The sequence below is a fragment of the Typha angustifolia genome, chromosome 7 (assembly GCF_048772165.1).
Source record: "Typha angustifolia cultivar Huaian chromosome 7, ASM4877216v1, whole genome shotgun sequence".
Classification (NCBI taxonomy): Eukaryota; Viridiplantae; Streptophyta; class Magnoliopsida; order Poales; family Typhaceae; genus Typha; species Typha angustifolia.
Genome location: NC_133245.1, coordinates 4,913,512 through 4,935,867, shown reverse-complemented (window position 1 = coordinate 4,935,867; position 22,356 = coordinate 4,913,512). Strand labels below are relative to the sequence as shown.

Sequence of the window (22,356 nt, the reverse complement as noted above, 5' to 3'; positions counted from 1 at the left end):
ATCGAGTCGAGTCCCGAATTAGACTTGAGCCAGACCAAGAAATCGAACGAGCCAGCTTCTCGCCCGAGTAATCCAATTCTAACTTGGGCTCGGGAGACGAAGCAGTATGGACCCGAGGCCTTCAATTCTGAGGCAGCTTTGTCCATCGTAGTCGATTGCTTTAATTATTAGATGTATATACTACTTTGATGTTTTATTAGTCGGCAACTTTAGAGGTTGCACGAGATATAATTTGTAGCTTATGAGTTAATGCTGGTGGTGGGTTTTGAATCAAATGTTATGATTTCATTATTATCCGTAGTTGATGGATATCTCCATCACGCCACTATAGATCAATTGTAAAAGAGCTAGATCTCTAAACTATCACTATATTTTACATACCACTCATAAACATTTTGTGACATATAGATTCTCTAAACAATTAAAAATATTTTAAATATAATTTTTATTACATTTTTTTGCTAATATTATTGTGTGAGTAGTTATATAGTATGTTTAGAAGTCTTAATTTACTAAATACTCTTACCCTTCCGTGAGAGTATCTTAATTTGCTAATAATAGTTTAGATGATCTAAATATAATTATCCCTTAAGAAAAAAAATATAAAAATAATAATACTTCAAGGCGTCTGGATTTATTTTCGTTTACAGAAAGTATAGGAATTCGTACAGATACTAATCCAGATTTTCTTAGCTAGGAAAAGTGAAACAAAAAATGTGAACCCGGACAACAGAAAACCATTTTCATCTTTTACTCAAAACAATCAAAATTTATAGCAAAAGTTTTAAATCTTATAAATAGTACAAGACAGGCCATAGTAAATCTCTGGTTGGATCAACAAATTAATTTCCGCAACAATCAACATATCATATCTTTATATACATATTAAAGATATTAATTACTGTTGATTATTTGCACTTTTTTATAATCCAATATATTAAAGATATTAACTACAACTTTATTGAATTTTTGAAAATATTTATTATTTTGTTACTTCTAATGAAGAATAGATGATAATAAAAAAAATTGTAAAAAAACTGGTAGTGAATGTATATTAAGTATTTAAAATATTAAGACAATAATTTTACAAAATGCTAGAAAGCAGGAAGACTCTTGCACAAAGTATTATAGTGTCTAATAACTTAATCTATTTTTTTTTAAATCTTAAAAACTATCCCCTTAGCACTTCAGATAAAAATACATAATTATATTTAAGTATTTTTCTATTTTCAAATACATTAATATTTTGATTATAGTCTATAATTTAAAACGAACTCTAATAATAGAATTCTCGCATAGGCCCAAATTTATATTTGAGATGTTTAATGTAAGAGGCTCACGATGACAAGTTGAACAGCATCCTCTCATATATTCATATTAACTTCAAGGTAGATTTAGAATCTGTTTAAATACCTCTTGTATATATATAAATAAAACCATCAAAACTGATATCAACCATAAGCATTGAAATCGATAGTTACAACCTTTTTCCAAGATATTTAAAGCTCTTTGAAGAACAAGAAAATCTGAAGCGTATCTAAGATTTTTTTTCCTAAACTAGAGAAGATATTTCCCGGATTTTCTCCTCCAATTACCACCACTCGTAGTCTTACAAACAGACGTGGATCTTTTGCTGGTCAATTGCAGGCTGCCACCTATCCAGACTATTCAAAGCTACAAGTTATTCCAATATAATATCCCTTTGCCAGAAGCAAGTACGTGGAAATATCCTATCGGTGACGATCGAGGATATTCGCAGCCAATTCTCCCTATTCGCCGTTGCTATCCGACTTGCGTGGCCTCGTCACTCACGACAAGGCGGATAAGAGGACGCTATTCGACCTGGACCCACCTCTCTATTCACCTCTAGAACACGAATAGAAAATAGTAAACCACGTAGAACCGCGTGAGCCCCGGGTAACACGAAACCACGGCTTCTTCCCTTTCCCACTTCACCCATCAAATAGAGTATAAATATGTACATAGTATTGTTTGAGATATAGCCAAGTGATCAGTAGAGAGTTTGTAGAGATGTCTGGATCTATGGGGATTTGGTTGGGCGAGTTCGCAAAGATGGGGAAGTGGAGTTCTCCGAGAGTGGATGGATGCAAAAGTGAGGGGAAAAGTGAGCAGAGTAGAGGAGATGAGAGAGGAGAAGGTGAAGAGATGAGGAGGAAAGAGAGGAGAAGTGGGAGTCTATCCGATGCAACTGTGTGCTTGCTTATGGATCGGTTTGCTCCCAGTTGAGTGATTTGGTTTGTTTGATTTCCATATGTATGAGTATGGAGGCAATTTATTAGTGTATATGTTTGAGATTTGGTGTAATTATTTGCTTATCTGATTGGATTAACGTTAAGAATTCTGAGCATGTTCCTTCTGTCTCTGAATGATGTCAGGCAAATGATAAGTTTTTTCTTTTCTTTTGAATTTTTTTTTTGGACATTACTTTGCAGTTTGTTCTTCTTTCTTTTTCTTTTTCTTTCAATAGTTTAAGAAGCTATGGGTAATATATGAGATAATGGAGTTTGTCAGTCTTCTTGATAACTTTAGTTAGACAATTGAGCAAATATTTGACTGAAAACGAGCAACAGTAGGTGTAAATTCCAATGCATTCAGCACGAATTTATCATTACAAAGATTTTAATCTTCAAAGGCTTAACCTATTAGTTCGGGAAATTTGACCTGGTTGAGCATTTTTATTATCTAATTATACCCTATTTTTAAGACTATGAGAATAGAAGGAAATTATTTTATTTCTTTCATTTGATAACTACATTTACTTTACCTCATGCATGTGGCGAAATATTAATGCATAAATGGCAGGTGTAAATGATACTAAACTCAAAATACAGAGTTATTTTATAAATTTTCCTTTGTTTTCGATCGAATTTGTTGAAATTTCCATTTGAACCTATCTAGAACCCAAACTAGTTTCTGATTGCAGCTCAGAAAAGACAGGGAGATCACAAGCAAGATTAATCTCTCTAAGGAGTCACATTTGAGCTTCCAGTACGTTATACGCTCTATAACAAGATAGACCCACAATTGTATAATTAAAAGAGCCCATTTTTGGGCCACTCTATAATAACCGATCTGATCTACTTGGGTATATACCTTTTGTCGAATATTACAGGAAAAACTAAACCACTCAATGGATTTCTTTGTGTTACTATCTCCTGTGGTGTAGAAAGGTTTCAGAGTCAGCATAAATCTATCTAGAACAAACCAATACAAAAATCTAATTAAATAACCAACTCGATAGCTGGACTTCCTCATTGTTGAGGTGCTTCTCCTGGTCTCTTGGGCTAACAATACCAATCCTTTGATCCTTGCTTCACAGAAATCAGATAAGAAGCTTCTTGCTGAAAACTTGATCTTGAACATAGTGGAAATCTAATTCAATGTGCTTTGTTCTCGTGTGGAAAACGAGATTGGATGAGAGCACCAATGGAAAGGATAAATCCAACTTAGCAAGTAGGGATTGAATCCACTGTAGTTTTGCAGTGCATTGGCTAAAGACTTGTATTCTTCCTTCCTGCATGCATGCTACTTCGAGCAACACTTTGTTGTCGTTAGTAGCTCTATCAAATAAGATTATGGCTTAGTTTAACACAATAGGCCCCAATTGAACATCGATCATTTGTCTCCTCCCCAATCAGCATTCAAGAAAGCTTGTAACTGGTTAGATCATGACGACGGAGAAATAAGTAAGCTATATGAGTGTTTAAGATACCTTAATATATGAGGGCGAAGTATGAATTTTCTCACTCTCCAGACAGTGTAAGCCCTTCCAAAGTGCTTCTGTAAAGTTGTAGGTTGAGGAAGATTTCACCGTCATATATGTAAAGTTTATGAAGTGGAACAAGGTCTAGCTTCATGCATGTTACCACGTCACACATATTCCTTTGAGTGAGAAAGAGAAGTATATATAAATGCAGTGTATATTTGGAACAGCCATCATTTGGAATTTTGGGTAGATGATTAATAAAGTAGCGAAAAACATTGGAGGTATGGGACGAGTTGAGCCTTTCTTAAGTGGTACTTGTCTCGAGTAAACTTCACTGTTATTATATTCGTCATTGTGGTGAAGGTAGGAAAGGATTAGGAGATGCTGTCAGCTGTAGGAGAAGAGGAAGAAGAAGAAATATTAATTGGAAAGTTGTCTAGCGTATAGGCTCGATGGCATATAGGAAAAACCAAATGACAAGTTGGTGTAAATGCATGGATTCGTTGTGTTATTATTTCGAGGTGGTGTACAAAGATTTAAATAAGGAATACAGTTGACAAAGATTAGCACAAATCTCACTAGTATCCAGAACAAACTAATATGGAAATCTAACTAAACAACCTACTCGATTGATGAACTTCCTCATCATTGGGACTGCTCGTAGTCAAGGTTGCGAGGATAACACGACTCATTTATTAAACTGAGTTACAACAGTCATAAATAAGATATCAGATTTTACATAATATTATATTATAAATATATTTATTTTAATTAGAAAAGAATCTATTCATATTGTTAACTTGTTATTCAGGTTATTGCATCGTAAATATATTAAACTGGTAGAGATAATAAATATGAATATAAACACAATCCATTTAGAAATCTAGTTAGACTAGCGATTCATTTATGACTTGAACCCAATGTGTAACGAGGGTTGTCTGCCGATGCCAATACCGTGAGAGCCCAAGAAAAGTGCCCATGCACACACAACAAAAGGGCCCATGATTGGGCTAGGCTTTGGAATTTGGATACAGCATGGTATTAAATACATAATTATTTGAGTAGTAACGCTTACAAAGTTGCATAAGTTGCAATATATATATAATCCAAATCATGAATCAATGAAATTTTATCAATTAGACGGCAACTTAATTGATGCTCTAAATGAATTGGCCAACTATTAAGATTAATTACAAGCGTGATGTGATCCTTCTAAGCACTTTGCAAACTTCGCAAAATCCCTTTAGATGTATAGAAATTGTATAAGTTCCATTGCCACTCTCGATTGGTAGTGGGCGTGGCATAAATCTCACAGTACTTATCTAACTTAAAACCTTAATCCAGCTCATAAGGGTCTAATACTAATACTCTTTGATCGCATGTTAATTCTCAGCAATCTCCTCCTTTATATATGAAACCCCATATTGATCACTCCCATGGAATCTAATCCATTATTAGAGGGAAGGGAGCGTCCTATTCTAATCAAAGCCGTGTATAATATGAATCGTGCAATCTTTAACAATCCATCACATACGAACTCTGAAGTCTCAACAAGTCATAGCATTGATGGCAAATTTTTGGATTGGCAGAGAGAAGTCAAGGGATGATAGCCAAGAGAAAAGTAGCTCATGGTACGCCATGACTCATAATGGCAGAGAGATAAGAGTTAGAGTCGAAAGGAAGACGAATTAATCCCTTATCTTTTGACTTAGTAAAAAGTAAATAAAAGAAGACCAACATAGGAGTAATGTGAATAAAACTTCGAGTTAATTGGGCAAATACCCAAATGAGTAAACTTCGTCAAAGAAGAGTAACGAAGCTCTCCAATAAGTTCGGCAGCTTATGTCATCTTCTAAGACAAATTAAACTTAAGGATAAGAGAGACAGCAAACAATTGATAGCTTGAAGAATAAAGACCAGAACTGGTAAGGAAACCAACAACAACAAGCAATGGAGAAGGTAAAAGATATAGATTGACAATATCATAATATGATACTGAAAGCCCACCTCTCTTTCCATAGCCTAGGCACGGAAACTTTTCGCCATGTCGTTGTCTTGCTGAGTTCAACTCCTATATTTGTCAACGACTATAAATGATCAAATGGGTAGTATGTTAGATGAAGGGGATGGTTGAGTGTTTAAAGAAATAGTTTTGTGTGCTGTAGAGATTACCTTGAAGTAAGACAAATGAAATTAATGCGTTGGTTAATTAAGAAGATATATAGAAACTGTACGCAATAATGGAGTTAAAGGAGTTTAACGGATGTGATTTGATAAGATTTTCATGCCTTGGGATGCCTATCTTCGTGTGGAACAACAATGCAGAAAAGATGAAGCTGCTAGTAAATAAATGGCAAAGTGCATGCATAAAGGCTAGAATTTATACATTAAATGGAGAAAGGTTTTCTGACAATACTCTTTGGTTAATTTGTCCTTAATTTGAAGAAGTTGTGCCATCTATAGTTTAATAGTTTTGGTACCCATAACTTACTAATAACATCAAGAAGACTATGTAAACATATATATATAAACTAAATGGTATACAAGTGTTTGATAATTAGATTGAAGTAGCGTCTAGATTTCATAAAGTTCAGATACCTGGTCCTATAGTTCCTTTCGTGGCCAAATCAGTTGTAAAGATTTTAAAAGAACGAATGGTCCGATGTCGGATTTAAAGTTTGGTCCCTATTCTCAACCTTGAGACTTTGAGATTCGCCAACGTAAAAGTGCCTCTTATGTCGACTTGGCTATACGACTATCTACGTGAATCTGAGACTAGTTCGAGTAGTTCTAAGTGTGAATGTAAGTGAGGACTAGGAATCTTTGGAGCTAAACAACCAACAAAATATTGGAATGTGGACATCAACTATAATATTTTTCCTTTTCACTAAGATGGATATATTAGAAAAAGAAAGAGGATATGCTCATTACTTTGTCGTACCACACTGCTCCAAGTACTAAGTTGCATCAAGATAATTAACCAATATCTCATCGAGATATTAGGAAACATCTTTTTCTGCGTCAAGCTTTACGTTGAGATCACACTCCAGCTCTGATATTATTCATTATGCACAACATAACATCAACTGTCTATAGCACATGAATTATTATGTGATCCTATCTTGTCGTACAAAATAAATTAGTCACGATAAACTTAGATATATCTTTCAATAGAAGAAAAACTTTATGACAATAATAAATTAATTATGCAACATTCAGAGCACGTAAACTCTAAAACATCTCGAATAAAATAACCTAAAAAAATACGCCCATATATAAGTTTATACTTACAAAATACATAATAAATTATGGGAGACCCTCTTAACCTACTAGCACTCTCATTCTAATCTCACACTAGTATATTGTGCAAACTTTGCACCTCTCTATGTGGTTTTAATTTTATGCACCATCGTCACATGGTGGATCTATCACAGACCCCCATTGCACTAATTATTTAATTTAAGATTTTAAAAATCGATATCGAGGTTGGAATTGACTATCTAAAAAAGCGATACATATCGGTTATATCAGCTGCTTGTATCGGATCAGACTGTTTTAATTAAATAAAATTTTAAATATTATTTAAAAATATTAAGAAATTTTTAAAAATTTAGAAAAAAATTATAAGAAAATAAGAAATAATAATTACTCAAATATAAAGCCTAAAAAATAAAAAATCTTTCTTACTCCCTCTCTTCTTTCCAATCCCTCTAATCGGTAATCTAAGCTATCCTACTCTCTTTCTTTTTATCTCCCCTCGCCCCCTTTCTCTCTCTGCAGTAGAGCCGAAACCAATCAACCCCCATATCAAGATCAGCTAAAATTAGAAACTATGATTTGATCAACTGAAACGCTAGCAGGATATGTCTTTATATAGACATCCAAAACCTATATTATTCTCCTAGCCAAATTAAGAACGATACACTCCTAATTTAATTAAGAGACCTATTTAACTAAAAGAGCTTTCATAGTCTTCACCTCTATTAAAAAAAAATAAAAGATATAATTAAACTAGCGTTATCAGTTAGGCTAAGACACACATGAAAGGTCTAATCAAACACCTTGTATATATATATACACACACACACACACTCGACTTTATTGGGTTTTGACCATTCTGAGTGTATTTTATAGTTCCAACTACTTCGTCAACTTTAGAGAAATTGTATATAACACCTTTTAACTTTTAACAGATTATACCTTATATTTTTATTACTTATAAATTAAATTTTTTAGTTTAATAAATACATAGAAAATACTTTACAGCTAGATTTGTTAAATTAAACTTAATCAAATTCTCTAAATTAAATTAAATATATAAAAAATTATAAAATTACTCTTAACCAAGTCATACTAAGAGTATTTTAGTTACTTCAAATATAAAATATATTTACTTAATAGAATATTATCACGACGTTAGTTTAATTCTAACACAGTAATTTTTACACATATTTACTAAATCATAGACTCGATTTATAAATAATAAAAATATAAAGAGTAAATTATAATTTTGTTTAAAAAAAATTTATACAAATTTTCTTATATTTTAAAAAGATTAGGATTTGAAAAATAAAAGTCCCATAATGGAGGGGGCTATTTTTGAAAATTTCGATATAAAATAAAGTGATAAAATCTGTGCTGGAATAGTGGTTGTAGTACTGGATCAATAGGGAAAGCATAAAAAATAAAAATAATAAATAGGGAAAGCATACGTCATGGTGTTGCAACGCTGACGTGAACCTCCACTAAGCCTCGGCTCCACGTGGCCGGGGTAATTTCTAGAAGTCCAATGAATAAAAGGAACGCTAATAAAGAATGACGTGGCTGGGGATCAAAATTTGCACGTTATTAATGTGCTCCAACTTCCAACCTAATTTAAATGTTTCTGGTGAGAAAACGGTTGGCAAGTTACTCTTCTCTGCAGCCTTCTTTAAAGGAGGTAGATATACATTTCAATTGTGTTATTGAAAGCTTAAGCTAACATGATATTAAAGCATGTTCTATTGCCACGTTAGTTTCAGTATTTACACCATTAGTCAATATCAGTATCTATAACAATTTAGGAAAATTGCTCGTTTATCTTATGAGATTAAAGAATGGGTAAGGTTTTAGACACAAACCGTTCGTCCCTCTTTTAGCTCCCTTTTTCTCTAGCCTTTCGCTCATCCTCTTCTCGTTTGGTTCTCTTTAGGGACTCAACCGATTTATAGTGGCCAAGGAGGTTGGATGAAGTCATCTTTGTTGAAGTTGCTTTGGTTAGTTGAGTACTATTCAATCTGTATTCGATCCCTTTTCATACTTAGGCTCCTTATCCTTCCAAAATGCAGATCTTTCTTTAGCCTGCAATCCTTCTATGCATTCTATACTGTGACACTCATAAATCCCTACGACACCTGCTTATTGAGTATATATATATATATATATCTTCCTCTAATTACTTTGAGATTTCTTATTCCACCACTAGGTCTGACCTCGCCTCCACCTAATGGTCATCTTGAAGGTTGTCTTCTTTATAATTGGTGCTAAGAAAAGCAGTGAAATGAATCACTACTTCTTCAGTCTTCTATGATGGTTACTATAGAAGGAACTCAATTTTACAGTCTTCGGGTAGGAGGCTTAAACAATCATCGGATCATTGCGTTCTTATCTTCTTCGCAAATTTCTTTTAACTCCTTTTCTGCTCTCTTATCTCTCTGAGAATAAAAGTAGCACTATTCCTATATTATATTAGCATTGGTAGGCCCAAGGACAACGAGCAAAATTTGGACTCGAAATCTTCGGTTTCCTCCTACAAGTATTGATATTAAACTCGATAGCAATGACACGTTGTCGTAGGAAATGATTGCATGTTGCACGACTGCTATTTACCGCTTGAAGCAATCTTTATTTAAGATATATACAAATATATATATATATATATATATATATCTGCCTAACTAGTAACTAGCCATGTTTCCCGACGTGCATGTATCTACTATAATATTAAAATGAGTGCCACATTGCAAGGTGCCCATGGTTGAGTATGTCGCAATATCTATCTACTGATACCCATCGTTACTACTGTATATTGTATACGTCACAAGATCTATCTACTACTAATTATTATAATCTATGTTTCAGCCAACGAGACTTGTGTCCATTAAGGAAAGCTACTGTATCCTTCTACGCGAAATAATTTTTTTTATGGGTCGGTGATTCCCGAGATCTTTAGGATAATACTAGCACCTCATTAATTATTATCTCCGAGTGCTTCATATTTAATTCATGCCACGGTAGTACGACGTAGCATGGTAAAACAAAATGCTGGTTCTTTTCAGCGTATAGCTGGAGCTGATGCTTATCTACGTGTTAGAATTACAAATTAATATTGCAAAGTTAGGCAGTCATATATATATATATATATGTATATCATCAGCAAGATGTCATGCCAACACCTGTTACAGTAACACATTAAGCATGACGAGAGTAACAACAATGTATATATAGTTTAAGTTTGTCGTTAGTTTTGAGACATTTTAGTACTTGAGAAACAGCTAAACGTAATAATATATAAGGATGTTAATTTACATACTCCTCATTGATTTCTTTTACTGATAAATAGTTCATAGTCTAATCATAAGTTAGATATATGGGTTAGTATTTTTTGGTACATAAGTTGAACATATGGATTAATCTTCTTAAGAAGATGCCACAAATAGATCTAACTAGGAACCATAACGAGCTAAAATAAATATACACATGCATAATTTATTTTAATTTATTTCACAAAGAAATTTGTGGGTGGGTATGCTCATACAATTACAATACAATTTAGTTTTTTAAAATATTATAATTATTGTTATTTCATTTTTGAATATTATAATATCATTGAAATCATTATATTATTTTCAAGAGCATAATTTTATCAAAGTCATTGAAACTTGAATAAGATCTAAGTATAAGGATATTAATATTCAAAACTAAGAAAACCACTAATTTAACCCGGGAAAAAGGATCCTTCCTTTAGGACTAACAATAATGACACCTTTGACATATTTGGATGGTTTAAATGATAACTATGATGCTTGGAAGGTATAATGACAGTAATATTTCTTTAAGAAAAAACGTAAAAGATCTTAAATTATAGTCAAAGACTTTGAAAGGTACTCTAATTGACCAAAAAATGGTCAAGATAACATTAATTTGGGCTTGTAGCTGTGACACGTTTAGGCCTAAAACCTTAGCGCATTAGATCATATGGCATCCGAACAAATGATTGCAGTAAGTCTTAGGAGAACAAACTTCTCCTGCTACGTGGCAGCTTCTGGGCTGGGTTGGAGAGGAAATCAATGGCTGTCGGAGAGGCAGCAAAAATAGATACGATATTCTAAGATTGGGTTTGATAAAAAAATAAATAAATATATACAAATATTATTTTCAGTGGCAATTATAATATTTGGAAAAAACTTTAATAGTAATAATGCAAAAAAACTAATTTTGAATTTGAGAGAGTTAGAAGTCATATGATTTCATGTATTTCAATTTACAGCTTTTATAGTGTTAAATATACTATATGTGAACCCATTTTAGCCATTGGAAATAATATTGTTCGAGATTTGTACACTAAAAAGAAAAATTGCACTATAAGGAATTCCTCATAGTTCGCCAGATATATTTCTATACTCTTAATTTAAACAATTAATCCTCGTTCTTGGATTAAAATATAACTATTAAGAGGTTTTTACAAAGCCTGTAATAGCTTTATCATTAACAAAAAGATTGAAGTAATAATTTTGCCGCCATAATAATTTGCCAATGGTTGGTATAGTTAATTATGATAGAAAAAAATAACGATTACGTATTAGTTTAGATCACAGGAGAGTTAAGTATTTAAGTTAAAAGTACAAGAGATTTCTTATAACCGGGTCAAACCATAGGGAGCAAAGTGCAATAATTCCAATTAAAATTTAATTTGTGTGTTATGCTATATAAAAAAAAACATTTTATATATATATCTATTATCTCGTATTGATGAAGCCAAAAGACCATTTAATTTGTGGTTAGAGGGCTTATCTATGACATGGATGAGTTTAAAGTTAATATAACCATTGTTTAGATTAAGATTTTGACGTTACGCTAGTCATCCTCACTATTTTTTTTTTTTTTGGTTTGTCCGTATGGATTCATTTTCTGGATCACAGCTATGCTTGTCAAATTTTCTTCCAAACCATAGAAATTTGGGTGAAATTTCGATCCTTTTTCTCAGAATACTTGAAAATTCTTCATTGATCAATCTTATCCATACAATGAAAAATTATTGTTGACGTTTACATCTATTAGGATAGCGTTGTACGTACCAAACGATGGATGAATGGACCAGTAACGCTCCAAATGGTGAACCCCATGAGCTAACGAAAGGCTATCAAGCATCACCCCATGAAAGTGAGTGATGCTTAGATTATTCCTGATAAAATATTGCAGAGTATTACTGATGTTTAGTGATTTTCTTACAATAAAAGTAAGAAGTTTTTAAGAAATTTATTATTAGAAACATCCAACCTTTTGAAATTATTATGATTTACACCCTATAACACAAGTATTTCTCATTTGAAAGTAAATACTATATATTAGTAATGTTCATAGAATCATCTAATATTTTACTTTCTCCGCTTATCTCTCCTTAGAATCTTTTTATGTTAACATATTTTATTCCTATAATTTCTCCCCTTTATTCTCTCTATAATAAAGATAATATAATCCCCAAAGAGCTTAAAATTGATCAGGTGAGCACACTATATTTTTTTAATAAAAATATTCAACAGAAAGCTAACGGAAGGAATAATTTGGAGGTTTTACATAATTAAAGGATCCTATGGGAAAGTAGACAGTAATAATTAACTATATAGGTGTACTTATTCCTTATTTTCAAGAGCAACCAAATACCTTTTACTTTACCCAGCTCTAGTGTTAAATTTAACTCAGCTATGTTGATGATAATAAACGTAAAATATATGGTATAAATTATTAAAATGTTCAAATCGTTATCAACTGCCGTAACAGCCACTCTACCCACGATAACCGCCCACATTTATCGCTGTTTGGCTTTCTCCCACCGCCGGCGTGTCATCTCACATGCCCATCATCACGAGCGACACCAAACTTAGCCTTCGGCTCGCTCTTTGGGACAAATACGTCTTCAATCTGCAAGGAAAAGGCCATTTCGCCATCTCAATTACAAGTCAAACTCGAGGGGGCATCTCATTCAAGTATGCCACCTCGGCCGTCGTCAAACCCTCGCGGTCAACCTTGGCGACGTGTCGATCTGTCAGAGGTTAGAAGCATCACGCTACAGTGAGCTGCGGCTGAGTTTGTTGGAGTACCAACTTATTTTGCCCTTTTTGGGGCAGGTATCGTATCTCGTTTGCCACTCGGTGGCGCTTTGTATATATTTGTTAGCATTTAAATGAGGCAGCGGCAGCAAAACTGGACAGGAATTTGCCATAAATGTATCTGATATTGTTTGTCGCTATAATTACATTTAGATCCTCTAATTCATTGTCAATTTTCACATAAAAGTACTTTTTTTTTCCTTTCAGTACATTCATTCTTTTAACTATGCAAAACTTTTGGAGAAATTGACGTAGAGCAGCTGGATTGATATTAAAGGGAGATTGTGAATTTTTGTCCATCTTTTAAGTTAATTATTTAGTTAAAATTTCTAACAAAATGTTAAGAGATAATATATTTTTTTTCTTAAGAATGTGAAAGTGATACACAGTAATTATTGAATGAGGGGTATAGATATATTAGTTCAAAAAAGAAGAAGAGAAGAGTCTATAAGAATACATTCGACAGTTTAGACGATCTAGAATGTAGGTAACGCTAGTGCCCAGCATTGGATCTCTCCAATAATGGGAGCGGGGATCCAATCCCGCAAAGCTACAAGAATTTGGACACGTTACCTGATGTAGGTGATCGAACGCCACGGTAGCACGAAGTTCCAACAAACCGACGCCACTTCCGATTTCAGACGCACTCGATTGCTTGCGTCATAAGTTTCCGTCCTTACACGTGGCGGGAGCGCGTTTTTAGACCAGTGACCACCCTTGTTTCCCACCCGACTATATAAATTGACACCCACACCCCATTACTAGACCTCTTTAGTGTTAACCTTTCTCCACTTTGCATCTCCTTTCCTACCAAAACTTGACGCTTTCGGCTTTCTTGTAACCCGGACTTCCTATCGATTCTAGCTAATTAATTGTAACCGTCATGAGGGCTAAGCTCTTCAACCTTCTACGTTCGGATCCGACGATCAAATCCCACAGCGAGGAAGAAGACTCGATCCACAACGAGCCCATTTCCCCCATGGCGAGCCCAGGCTACGCGTCCGACCTCAACCCAACGAGCACTGCCACGTCTCCGTACTACCTCTCTCCTTGGAACCCAGCTGCCGCTTCCCCATTCGCGAAGTCCCCGTGGATCCACCTCCCGGCCCTGTCCGACGTGGACACTAAGACCGGGCTCATCTACTCCCTCGTCCGCGAGGAGGGCCACGTCTACTCCCTCGCCGCCTCCGGCGACCTCCTCTATACAGGGTCGGATAGTAAAAATATCCGGGTCTGGAAGAACCGGCGCGAGTTCGCCGGGTTCAAATCCAGTAGCGGCCTCGTGAAGGCGATCGTTATCTCTGGGGATAAGATATTCACGGGTCACCAGGACGGTAAAATCCGGATCTGGAAGGTCTCCCCAAAGGATCCGTCTGTCTACAGACGAGTCGGATCTCTCCCGAGGCTAAAGGATTTCCTGAAGAGCTCCATCAACCCGTCTAATTACGTGGAGGTCAGGCGGCACAAGAACACGGTGTGGATCCGCCACTTCGACGCCGTGTCCTGCCTTAGCCTGGATGAGGGGGCAGGGCTCCTGTATTCTGGATCCTGGGATAAGACCGTTAAGGTGTGGCGGGTTTCGGATTCGAAGTGCCTGGAATCAATCCCGGCCCACGACGACGCCGTCAACTCGGTGGCTGCGTTCGATGGGATGGTGTTCACGGGTTCAGCGGACGGAACCGTTAAGGTGTGGCGCCGGGAGGTGGGGAACGGTGGGGCCGTGCGGCATGTGGCGGTGCGGACGCTGCTAAAGGAGGAGAGCGCCGTGACGGCACTCGCGGTGGCACGTGAGGCGGGGGTGGTGTACTCCGGGTCGTCGGATGGGGCGGTGCATCACTGGGATCTGAGGCGGCGGATGGAGTACGGTGGGGTGCTCCGCGGCCACACGATGGCGGTGCTGTGCCTGGCGGCGGCGGGGAGTTTGGTCATCAGCGGGTCCGCAGACAAGACTCTGTGCGTGTGGAGGAGGGGGAAGGAGGAGGGGCACGTGAGGGTCACGGTGCTCGCCGGCCACGCGGGGCCGATCAAGTGCGTGGCGGCGGAGGTGGAGGCGGAGGAAAGGGAGGTGGCGAGGGGCCCACGGTGGGTGGTTTATAGCGGGAGTCTCGACCGGTCGGTCAAAGTTTGGCGCGTGTCGGAGAACGGCGGCCAGGTAATCGAGCGCACGCCTCCGCACGTGTGGGGGAGTGTGGCCGGTGGTCACGAGTGGCTGCGTCGGTCGCCGATGCACTTGCGCGGGAGGCAGGAAGGGCCGCGGAAGGCGTGATGGAGAGTTGGAGCACGTGCGGGATCGCCAGAGAGGAGTTGTAAATAAACTAAAAGGTTGCATGATTGAGGTTTTACATGTACAGCATCGGGGGAACACAAAGAAAAATTGTGTTGAGTGACGGTCGGGCTAACGTTTGATATAGGAATATAACTGATGTTTTGGTTGGATATATAATTGGTTGTGATTTGTGAGAAGATGTACTTTTTTTAATTGTTAATTTGCAAGTAGTTCTCCTACAATTGCGTGTCATTTTCTTTGTTACTATTACTTTAAATGAAAAGTCTGTAGACAACTAGACACGATAATAATAATTAATGATCAGAAGTGCAAGACATATCCAAATATCTTATCGTAACATATATATATACATAGCTATATCTAGTTAGTTGTAAGATCTATTTGGGCCGGGCGTCCTGCGCTTGGCCCTTTCCCAACCTTATATGACATGCAATAAATGCGTTTCCCCTCTTCCAGTAGAACGCGAATCCCAGTCCCGCCGAGGTGTGCAGCATATTAGAAGCCCACCGCGACATCAAGAATCCTGCATTTCTTAGAAGACTATTTAAGGCATACCGGTCGTTTCTTCTCTTATCCCTCTCAATTCTCCACTTCTTCCCTCGCTCCGTATCCGTTAGGGTTCTTAAATCCATCACGTTCTTGGCGGGACTCGATTGATGAAAGAATCCAATCACTAGTTTCGGCTATCATACGGCGATGTTCTTTTCTGAGGCATTGCGATCGAAGATTGCCTCGTGGCTTCGGCCGTGGCTGCAAGACGATCCGGATCTTGAGCTCAAACTAGGGTTTCTAAAATCACATGGTAGGGCGAAGAACCTATCCTTCGATCCGTCCGCTCTCAATCCTTTGATCGAGGAGTCCACTTCCTTAATTTTCAAAAGCGTTACGGTTAGGGAGCTAGATATTCGCGTTTCTCCGTGGTCATTTCCTTCCCTTGTCGTTCAGTTGACAGGTCTTGATGTGATCCTAGCTCCCAGGTTCATTTCTTGATTCTTTCCCCGCTCCTTGCTATATAAATATGCAATTTATAGAATATTGTGGATTTTTCTTGCTTTCTTTTGAAGAAAAACTGTCGTCAGGAGGAGTAGGAATTCCAAAGATTTGGCTGCGGAGGACAGAAAGAGAGTGATAGAATCGGTTGATCCCCAGGTACATAAGATCCCTTTGATGCGAGCACAACTTATGTGTGATTGCATCTTGATCCTAAATGCATGAGATTAAATTCAGTTCATGGTGTTAAATGGATTCTTCATGATATGAAAGGTTATGCGGAAGCTACTCCTTTATGTGTTACTGTAGTGTAGCACCTGTGAATACACGATGCAAAATTTGAAAGGCAAGAAAATATTGTTATTTGTGTTAAAAATCGGCTCAAATTCAGTTTTCAGCAAATTTCAGCATGTATCAGTATTTCTATGCCAGCGCGTTCGAACGAGCCCTGGGGGCGTTCGAACGCAGGTTCCAGACAGAGGGCAGTGATGCAGACGTTTGAACGGCACAGCCGCGTTCAAACGCAAACCCCAACCCGAGAGCTGCCTTTGATGTAGACATTCGAACGGCCCAGCGGCGTTCGAATGCGGATCCAAACCCGGGAGCAGTCTGTGATACAGGCGTTCGAACGGCTCCTCCTGCGTTCGAACGCCCCTTTGGTTCCGCTGTATTGTTATTGGGTGCGTTCGAATGCGTTCCGGAGGGCGTTAGAATGTGACGCAGAAAAACCCCAAATCTGAACCTGCCTATAAATACTAAAGTTTGTCTTAGGGCTGGGGTAGTTAGAAGAACATTTATTAGGGTTGAGCCACTATTATATTGAGAGTGATTAGAGTTGTTAAACTCTTTGTAAGTGAGGGATTTGCAAGTTAAAGAAAATTGTTCCGTCCGTGGATGTAGGCACATCGCCGAACCACGTAAATATGGTCTCCCTATCTCTCTATTATCTCTATTGATTCCATTTTAGTGATTGCTTACATTAGAATGTTTAATTCGTAATTAGAACTTGTTTAGTGCTATTCTATCACCATTAACACCTCATTAAAGTTTTTTCCAAACATTGCATTGGTTTCCATCACTATTCCTAGTTGTGATATTTGGGGGTGAAGGTTTTGCTTCCGCTTCCTTCACCATTTGATTATTTGCACAACAATTTGTGAGTAAACAAAGATCAATGTGGTTTGCCTTTCTGTGTAGCATCTGTTGTCTCATTGTTCTCAGTGGGGGCATGTACATTACTACGGTGTCCTCTAGCTTATTCAAGGTTGATTTATCAGGCAGTGCAATAATACAGAGGTTACCTTTATTTTTAAATATGGTAAAACAACAGAGTGGTCATAACATCATTTGTTGATTTATTGATTTCACATCAGTTCTTGTGTCAATGTATTACCACCAAGGATAATAAAGCCCAAGTGTCAAGAATATGCATTTATTTATTTTTGTTTGCATGAACATTTGGTGGATTAGGAGAAGATTTCAAGTGACAGAAACTAAATGACAAACTAGAGTAGATGCTCTCATAAAGCCAACTATAGCTTCTTGCCGGATGGAGAAATACTATCTTGGATTGGCAGGGATAATAGTAGACTTAAAAGATGGATCCTACAACTAAATATGTAATGTAAATCAGTTCACAAGTTATCTGCGGACTAATTAGAGAGCCAGCCTCCCAAAATCAAATGAATCTGCACCTACCACCAACCAAAAAGGTGTATGTGTGTGAGCCCACAAATAGCAAGTGATATATTGGATTGATGTTTACATTGACTTAGTTGAGAAGGTTGAGGCCTTGAGGGTATTTGGGCACGTAAAGAATGAATTTCCTAAAAAATGTAGCTAATAAAAGAATGAAAGAGGTTTATGAATAAAAAGGCAAGAGTTAACCACAACTTGAGACTCCAGGCATTATATTTGTGAATTTTTTCCCTGGAATCTGTTTGAACACCGACATCTTATCCATAACAATTTTACTTCCTTTGAAGATGCAGTTACTTTGTGCATCTGTAGATATCTTATAGTAGTTAACAACCAGTCATAGTCATGATTTTAGTATGATCATGTATGTGGGTACATCATTGTTTTCTCTGTCTTTTGCATGAAAAAAATGAGATCGTATGTTTGTAAGCCATGCAGACAGAAAATGATGTTTTTGTTCTGAATTCGTTCAACTTAATGCTGGCTCAAATTCCAAGGAGGTTTTTTTTTGTGTGTCTATTTGCAGGGTGCCTTGTTGCATGAACTGATTGAAAGTCTTTCAGTCAGATCCCCAGGAAATCCTCTCTTGACAGTGTTTTTTAATGCTGTTCTAAGGTCCTGCCAGGTACGATTCCAAGATATTCAGTTCCAGTTTCAATGTGTTAACAAGTCCCATGCTTTTATCTTGAAGTCGAATGACATTTGCTTGGAAGCTAAGCTTCTTTGCTGCAGCTCTTTATTCAGAGGATTAATGGGATCTTTACTTTTTTCAAGAAAGAAGAACATTTTGGGTATTAGTTGCAGTGGTGTGGAGTTTGTATTAAAGGAGAATGATCACATAGATTGTATCACATCTTTAATGAGCTTGTCCATTTCTGCTAGACTAGATATCTTCCGACCTGCTGCCTTTGACATTCAAATTCCACATATACACTACAAATTGTCACCAAAGACTATCCTTTTAATTCTGTTAATGTTGAATACCTCATCATCTGAAGGACTTAACTGTGTTAGGAATGGTCAAGAGCTGTGGAAGATTGCTGCAGAAAAAGTCGGTCATTTGACTCTAGGTCGCAAATTTTCTTTGCACAGCATTATCAACACTGTTGTTCTATGGCAACGTTATGTTTATGCTTACATGTTACTGCTGCTGTCAGTTGGATATCCCTCTGAAAAGATATTAAAAGATAACTGTGATAGGATTGAAAGTAACAAAAACCTTTCTAGATGTGTAAGACATCATTTGAAAATAGTAAGTGAACTGGAGGAGAAAATTCCTGCAGAGGCTGTGGCAAGGGCTCGCCGCATAGCACGCTGCAGAACATTTTCTCAGTCATGCTCAACTGATCAGAGGTCATCGGTCACTCTTGTACTTGACTCAGTTCTGAATGTCTTTTCACTGATTTCACTTCTATGGAAGTATGTTACATCCATATTTCAGTCACTGTCATGGCTTTCTTCTGTACCGAGACTTTTGGGCCTGCAGCAAATAACACGTAAATCTCCTGGGCATGATCTTGTTGATGTTCTTAATCCTTCAGATACAAAACTCCATTTCAGTTTTTATGTAGGGGAACTGTGTATTACTTTATCATCAATCACTCGTTATGCTCCAACTACTGAAGCTTTAGAGCAAGGAACTAAGCTTTATCATTTACGGTCGCCTTCATTTTGTGTTACAATGAAGTCATTGTGCTTGATTAGCTCAGCTGATAGCATTTTAAAATCGCTATTCATCTCTTTTGGCCAATTGAAAGTGTGCGTATCTTGTTCTCCAAAAGTATCTGCCATCAACAATGATACAAGAGCCAAGAGAAATCCATCTTTCACAGCACACAAACCTGACAAAGGCAAAGGCATTACATCGAAGATAATCCTATGGAGCGACCCTGCCAGCGCAAATTACCTCTCAGAGCGACATGCTGCTGAATCGTTGGATTCACATGACAGTGCTTCAGCCTCCTTTTTGGAGAACAATTTGGAAGAGCTGTGGTCAAATTGGACGACCATTAGCCATAGATATGAAGAAATGATTCCTAAGAACATAGAGCAACCCTTTTTCCTTTATGAGTTTAAATCTTCTCTTGTGGACACATACTTGAGTACCTGTGACTACAGCCTTCAGCATTGCAGATTGACTCTTGGGAAATTGAATTGTGAGTTAGGTTGCTCGACTATGTTGTTAATCTGTCTCCTATCTAAGCAAATCCAGCAGTGTTTCCATCTGACTGAGATAAATGAAAGAAAGCAAATTCCTGCATGTTCTTCAAATGCTGCTGAAGTACCTGAAATCAGAGTGCATGATTGGTTTGACTTATACAGTGGTGCAGTGATGAATGTGGTTCTAAAACTGATACCAAATCAGATCCTTCAAATTGGAGCCTTCATTGCTGGCCCAAGTATTAGGATACTGTTGCAAGAAGAACAATCACTATATGAAATTGAACATGAAAATATACCTATCATTCCTCAGATAAGTAGCAATTCTTGCTTTGTGCTTGATCTTGCAAATGTTGAGTTTGCCATGTGGCCAGCTTCCAAAGCTTTCTCATCTGCACTGATGGCTAATTCAAATTATGATGTCGTTGATAGCAAATGCCTTTGTTTGAAAGAGCTTCCAGCCGAAGATACTCAAGAAGAAAATATGAATATGGGATACGTCTCTCGAGGGCACATCACACTTGATGCTTGCTTGAAGTTTTTTGGTCTAGCTGTTTTAATTAGTGATTTAGAAGTAAACCAGCAGTCCCATATTGTTGGGCCCATGTCAGCAGAATTCCATTTGTCAACATGCAGGTAGAATTTCTAGATACCCTTTTAATGGTGGTTCTCATTTATACTGTGATATTCACTTTATAAGTCATGTTACTTAGGCAATTTTTGCCATATTTTTAGCATAATTTTAACTCTTTGTTACATTCGAATGATATTAATCCTGGTGAGAATAAAAATATTTTGTTATGCTCTAGTGAGCTTGCAGATATGGATGTATTCGTGTAGCTTCCCAAGTCGGATAGTTTAATCAGTAAATCTGTAGCAGGTAGACCACACCTTTTATGCAGTCTCCTAACAGCACTATGGAGGTTACAATTGGTCCCTATTTCTCTGCACAGAGTCTTTTACTAGGATTACAAGTGCTGCACTAATGGTTTTTTCATCATTTTGCTTTCCTCCAACCCTTCAATTTATATTGTTCCTTCATGTGATTACAACACTCTTTTGCGTGATAGAGCTGTCCAACTATGGAATCCCATATGTCCAAAACGTGTTGAAGACTTTTTTTCTTACCCTGTGTATATCAGCAAGAGTTTCCTGATTAGCCCGTTCCTTATGAGGGCTAGCTCTTTGAATCTTATTATGCTCCAGTAAATTGCCGTTACACAATATAGGGAAGCTTATAGTTAGTGTCACGAATTATTAAAGGATATGCAGAAATCTGCTTCCATCCGCTGTCATTTGTACTTTTAGTAGGATGTTCGTCAAATAAAGTGAAGGTTTTAAATAGGGATTGCCATTCTAGTGGCACGCCACTATGCTATGCCAAGTGTGGGCATGGTAGGCATGGCGTGGGCATTTGAATATGGTTTAGGGATACTCAAAATATGGACTATTAGACAACCAACTATATTACATCATACAATAAAGCAAGGTTTTGAAACTCAATATGAGGATCAGGATTGACCATTAGAAAAATAATATATATTGGCCATATCGGCTATATTGGTCGTATCGGTCACCCAGATTTGATTGAACTCTTTTTACTTATGTAAAATTCTAAATATTATTTAAAAATACAGAAAAATTTTAACAGAAAAATAAGAAAATAAAAATTAGTCACATAAAACTTAAAAACTAAAGAAAAAATCCATTAAAAAACTATGATGAATTCCCACTTGAATTTGACAAATATTTATAATTGTAAACTACTATTGCAGAACATAGACTGTTGTTCTGTAGTAGTAAGAAAATATAAGTTAAAAAATGGATGAGAAAAAGAGAAGAGAAATAAGAAAAAATATTCATTTGAGTTCACCAGATTGCGGAGTAGTTGGAGGGGCTTATCGAATCGGCTACTAAATGAGCTCGGTGAAGTGTGAGGGGTGAGAGGAGAGTGTGTGTGAGAGATAGAGGGTAAATATTAAAAACTTGAAAACTCAGAATAATAGGTTCAAACTGAATCTTAAATTGTTTTAGTTTTGGTTGATACGACTGAGTTTCTGTCGATATGGCCGATATGACTGATACAGCCGAAATAGGCCGATCTAAGGCCAAAAACAGACACTAGA

At 37.0% G+C, this 22,356-nt stretch overlaps 2 protein-coding genes across 6 annotated transcripts in view; both read left to right on the top strand.

Moving 5' to 3' along the window:
• Positions 1–13,855: 13,855 nt before the first annotated feature.
• On the top strand, positions 13,856–15,558 carry LOC140762384 (protein JINGUBANG-like). The gene has a single exon (XM_073100145.1). It carries the CDS (start codon positions 13,979–13,981, stop codon positions 15,359–15,361), a length of 1,383 nt encoding a protein of 460 aa, XP_072956246.1. The 5' UTR covers positions 13,856–13,978; the 3' UTR covers positions 15,362–15,558.
• Positions 15,559–15,801: 243 nt separating this feature from the next.
• The window catches only part of LOC140762383 (uncharacterized), a 53,800-nt gene continuing 47,245 nt past the window's right edge, over positions 15,802–22,356 (top strand). The window contains exons 1-4 of one of the 5 annotated variants that reach the window (XM_073100143.1): positions 15,827–16,359; positions 16,447–16,531; positions 18,597–18,695; positions 18,789–20,866. In XM_073100143.1, the coding sequence (XP_072956244.1) occupies positions 16,079–16,359; positions 16,447–16,531; positions 18,597–18,695; positions 18,789–20,866 (2,543 nt within the window). In that variant the 5' untranslated portion in view covers positions 15,827–16,078. Of the gene's footprint in view, positions 16,360–16,446; positions 16,532–18,596; positions 20,867–22,356 lie in introns of those variants that run through there. The other 4 variants (XR_012104722.1, XM_073100142.1, XM_073100141.1 and 1 more) reach the window with 4 other exon arrangements.

Bases quoted from the DNA above. Each gene is read 5' to 3' on its own strand.
- LOC140762384 (XM_073100145.1), top strand. From the start codon at position 13,979: ATGAGGGCTAAGCTCTTCAACCTTCTACGTTCGGATCCGACGATCAAA.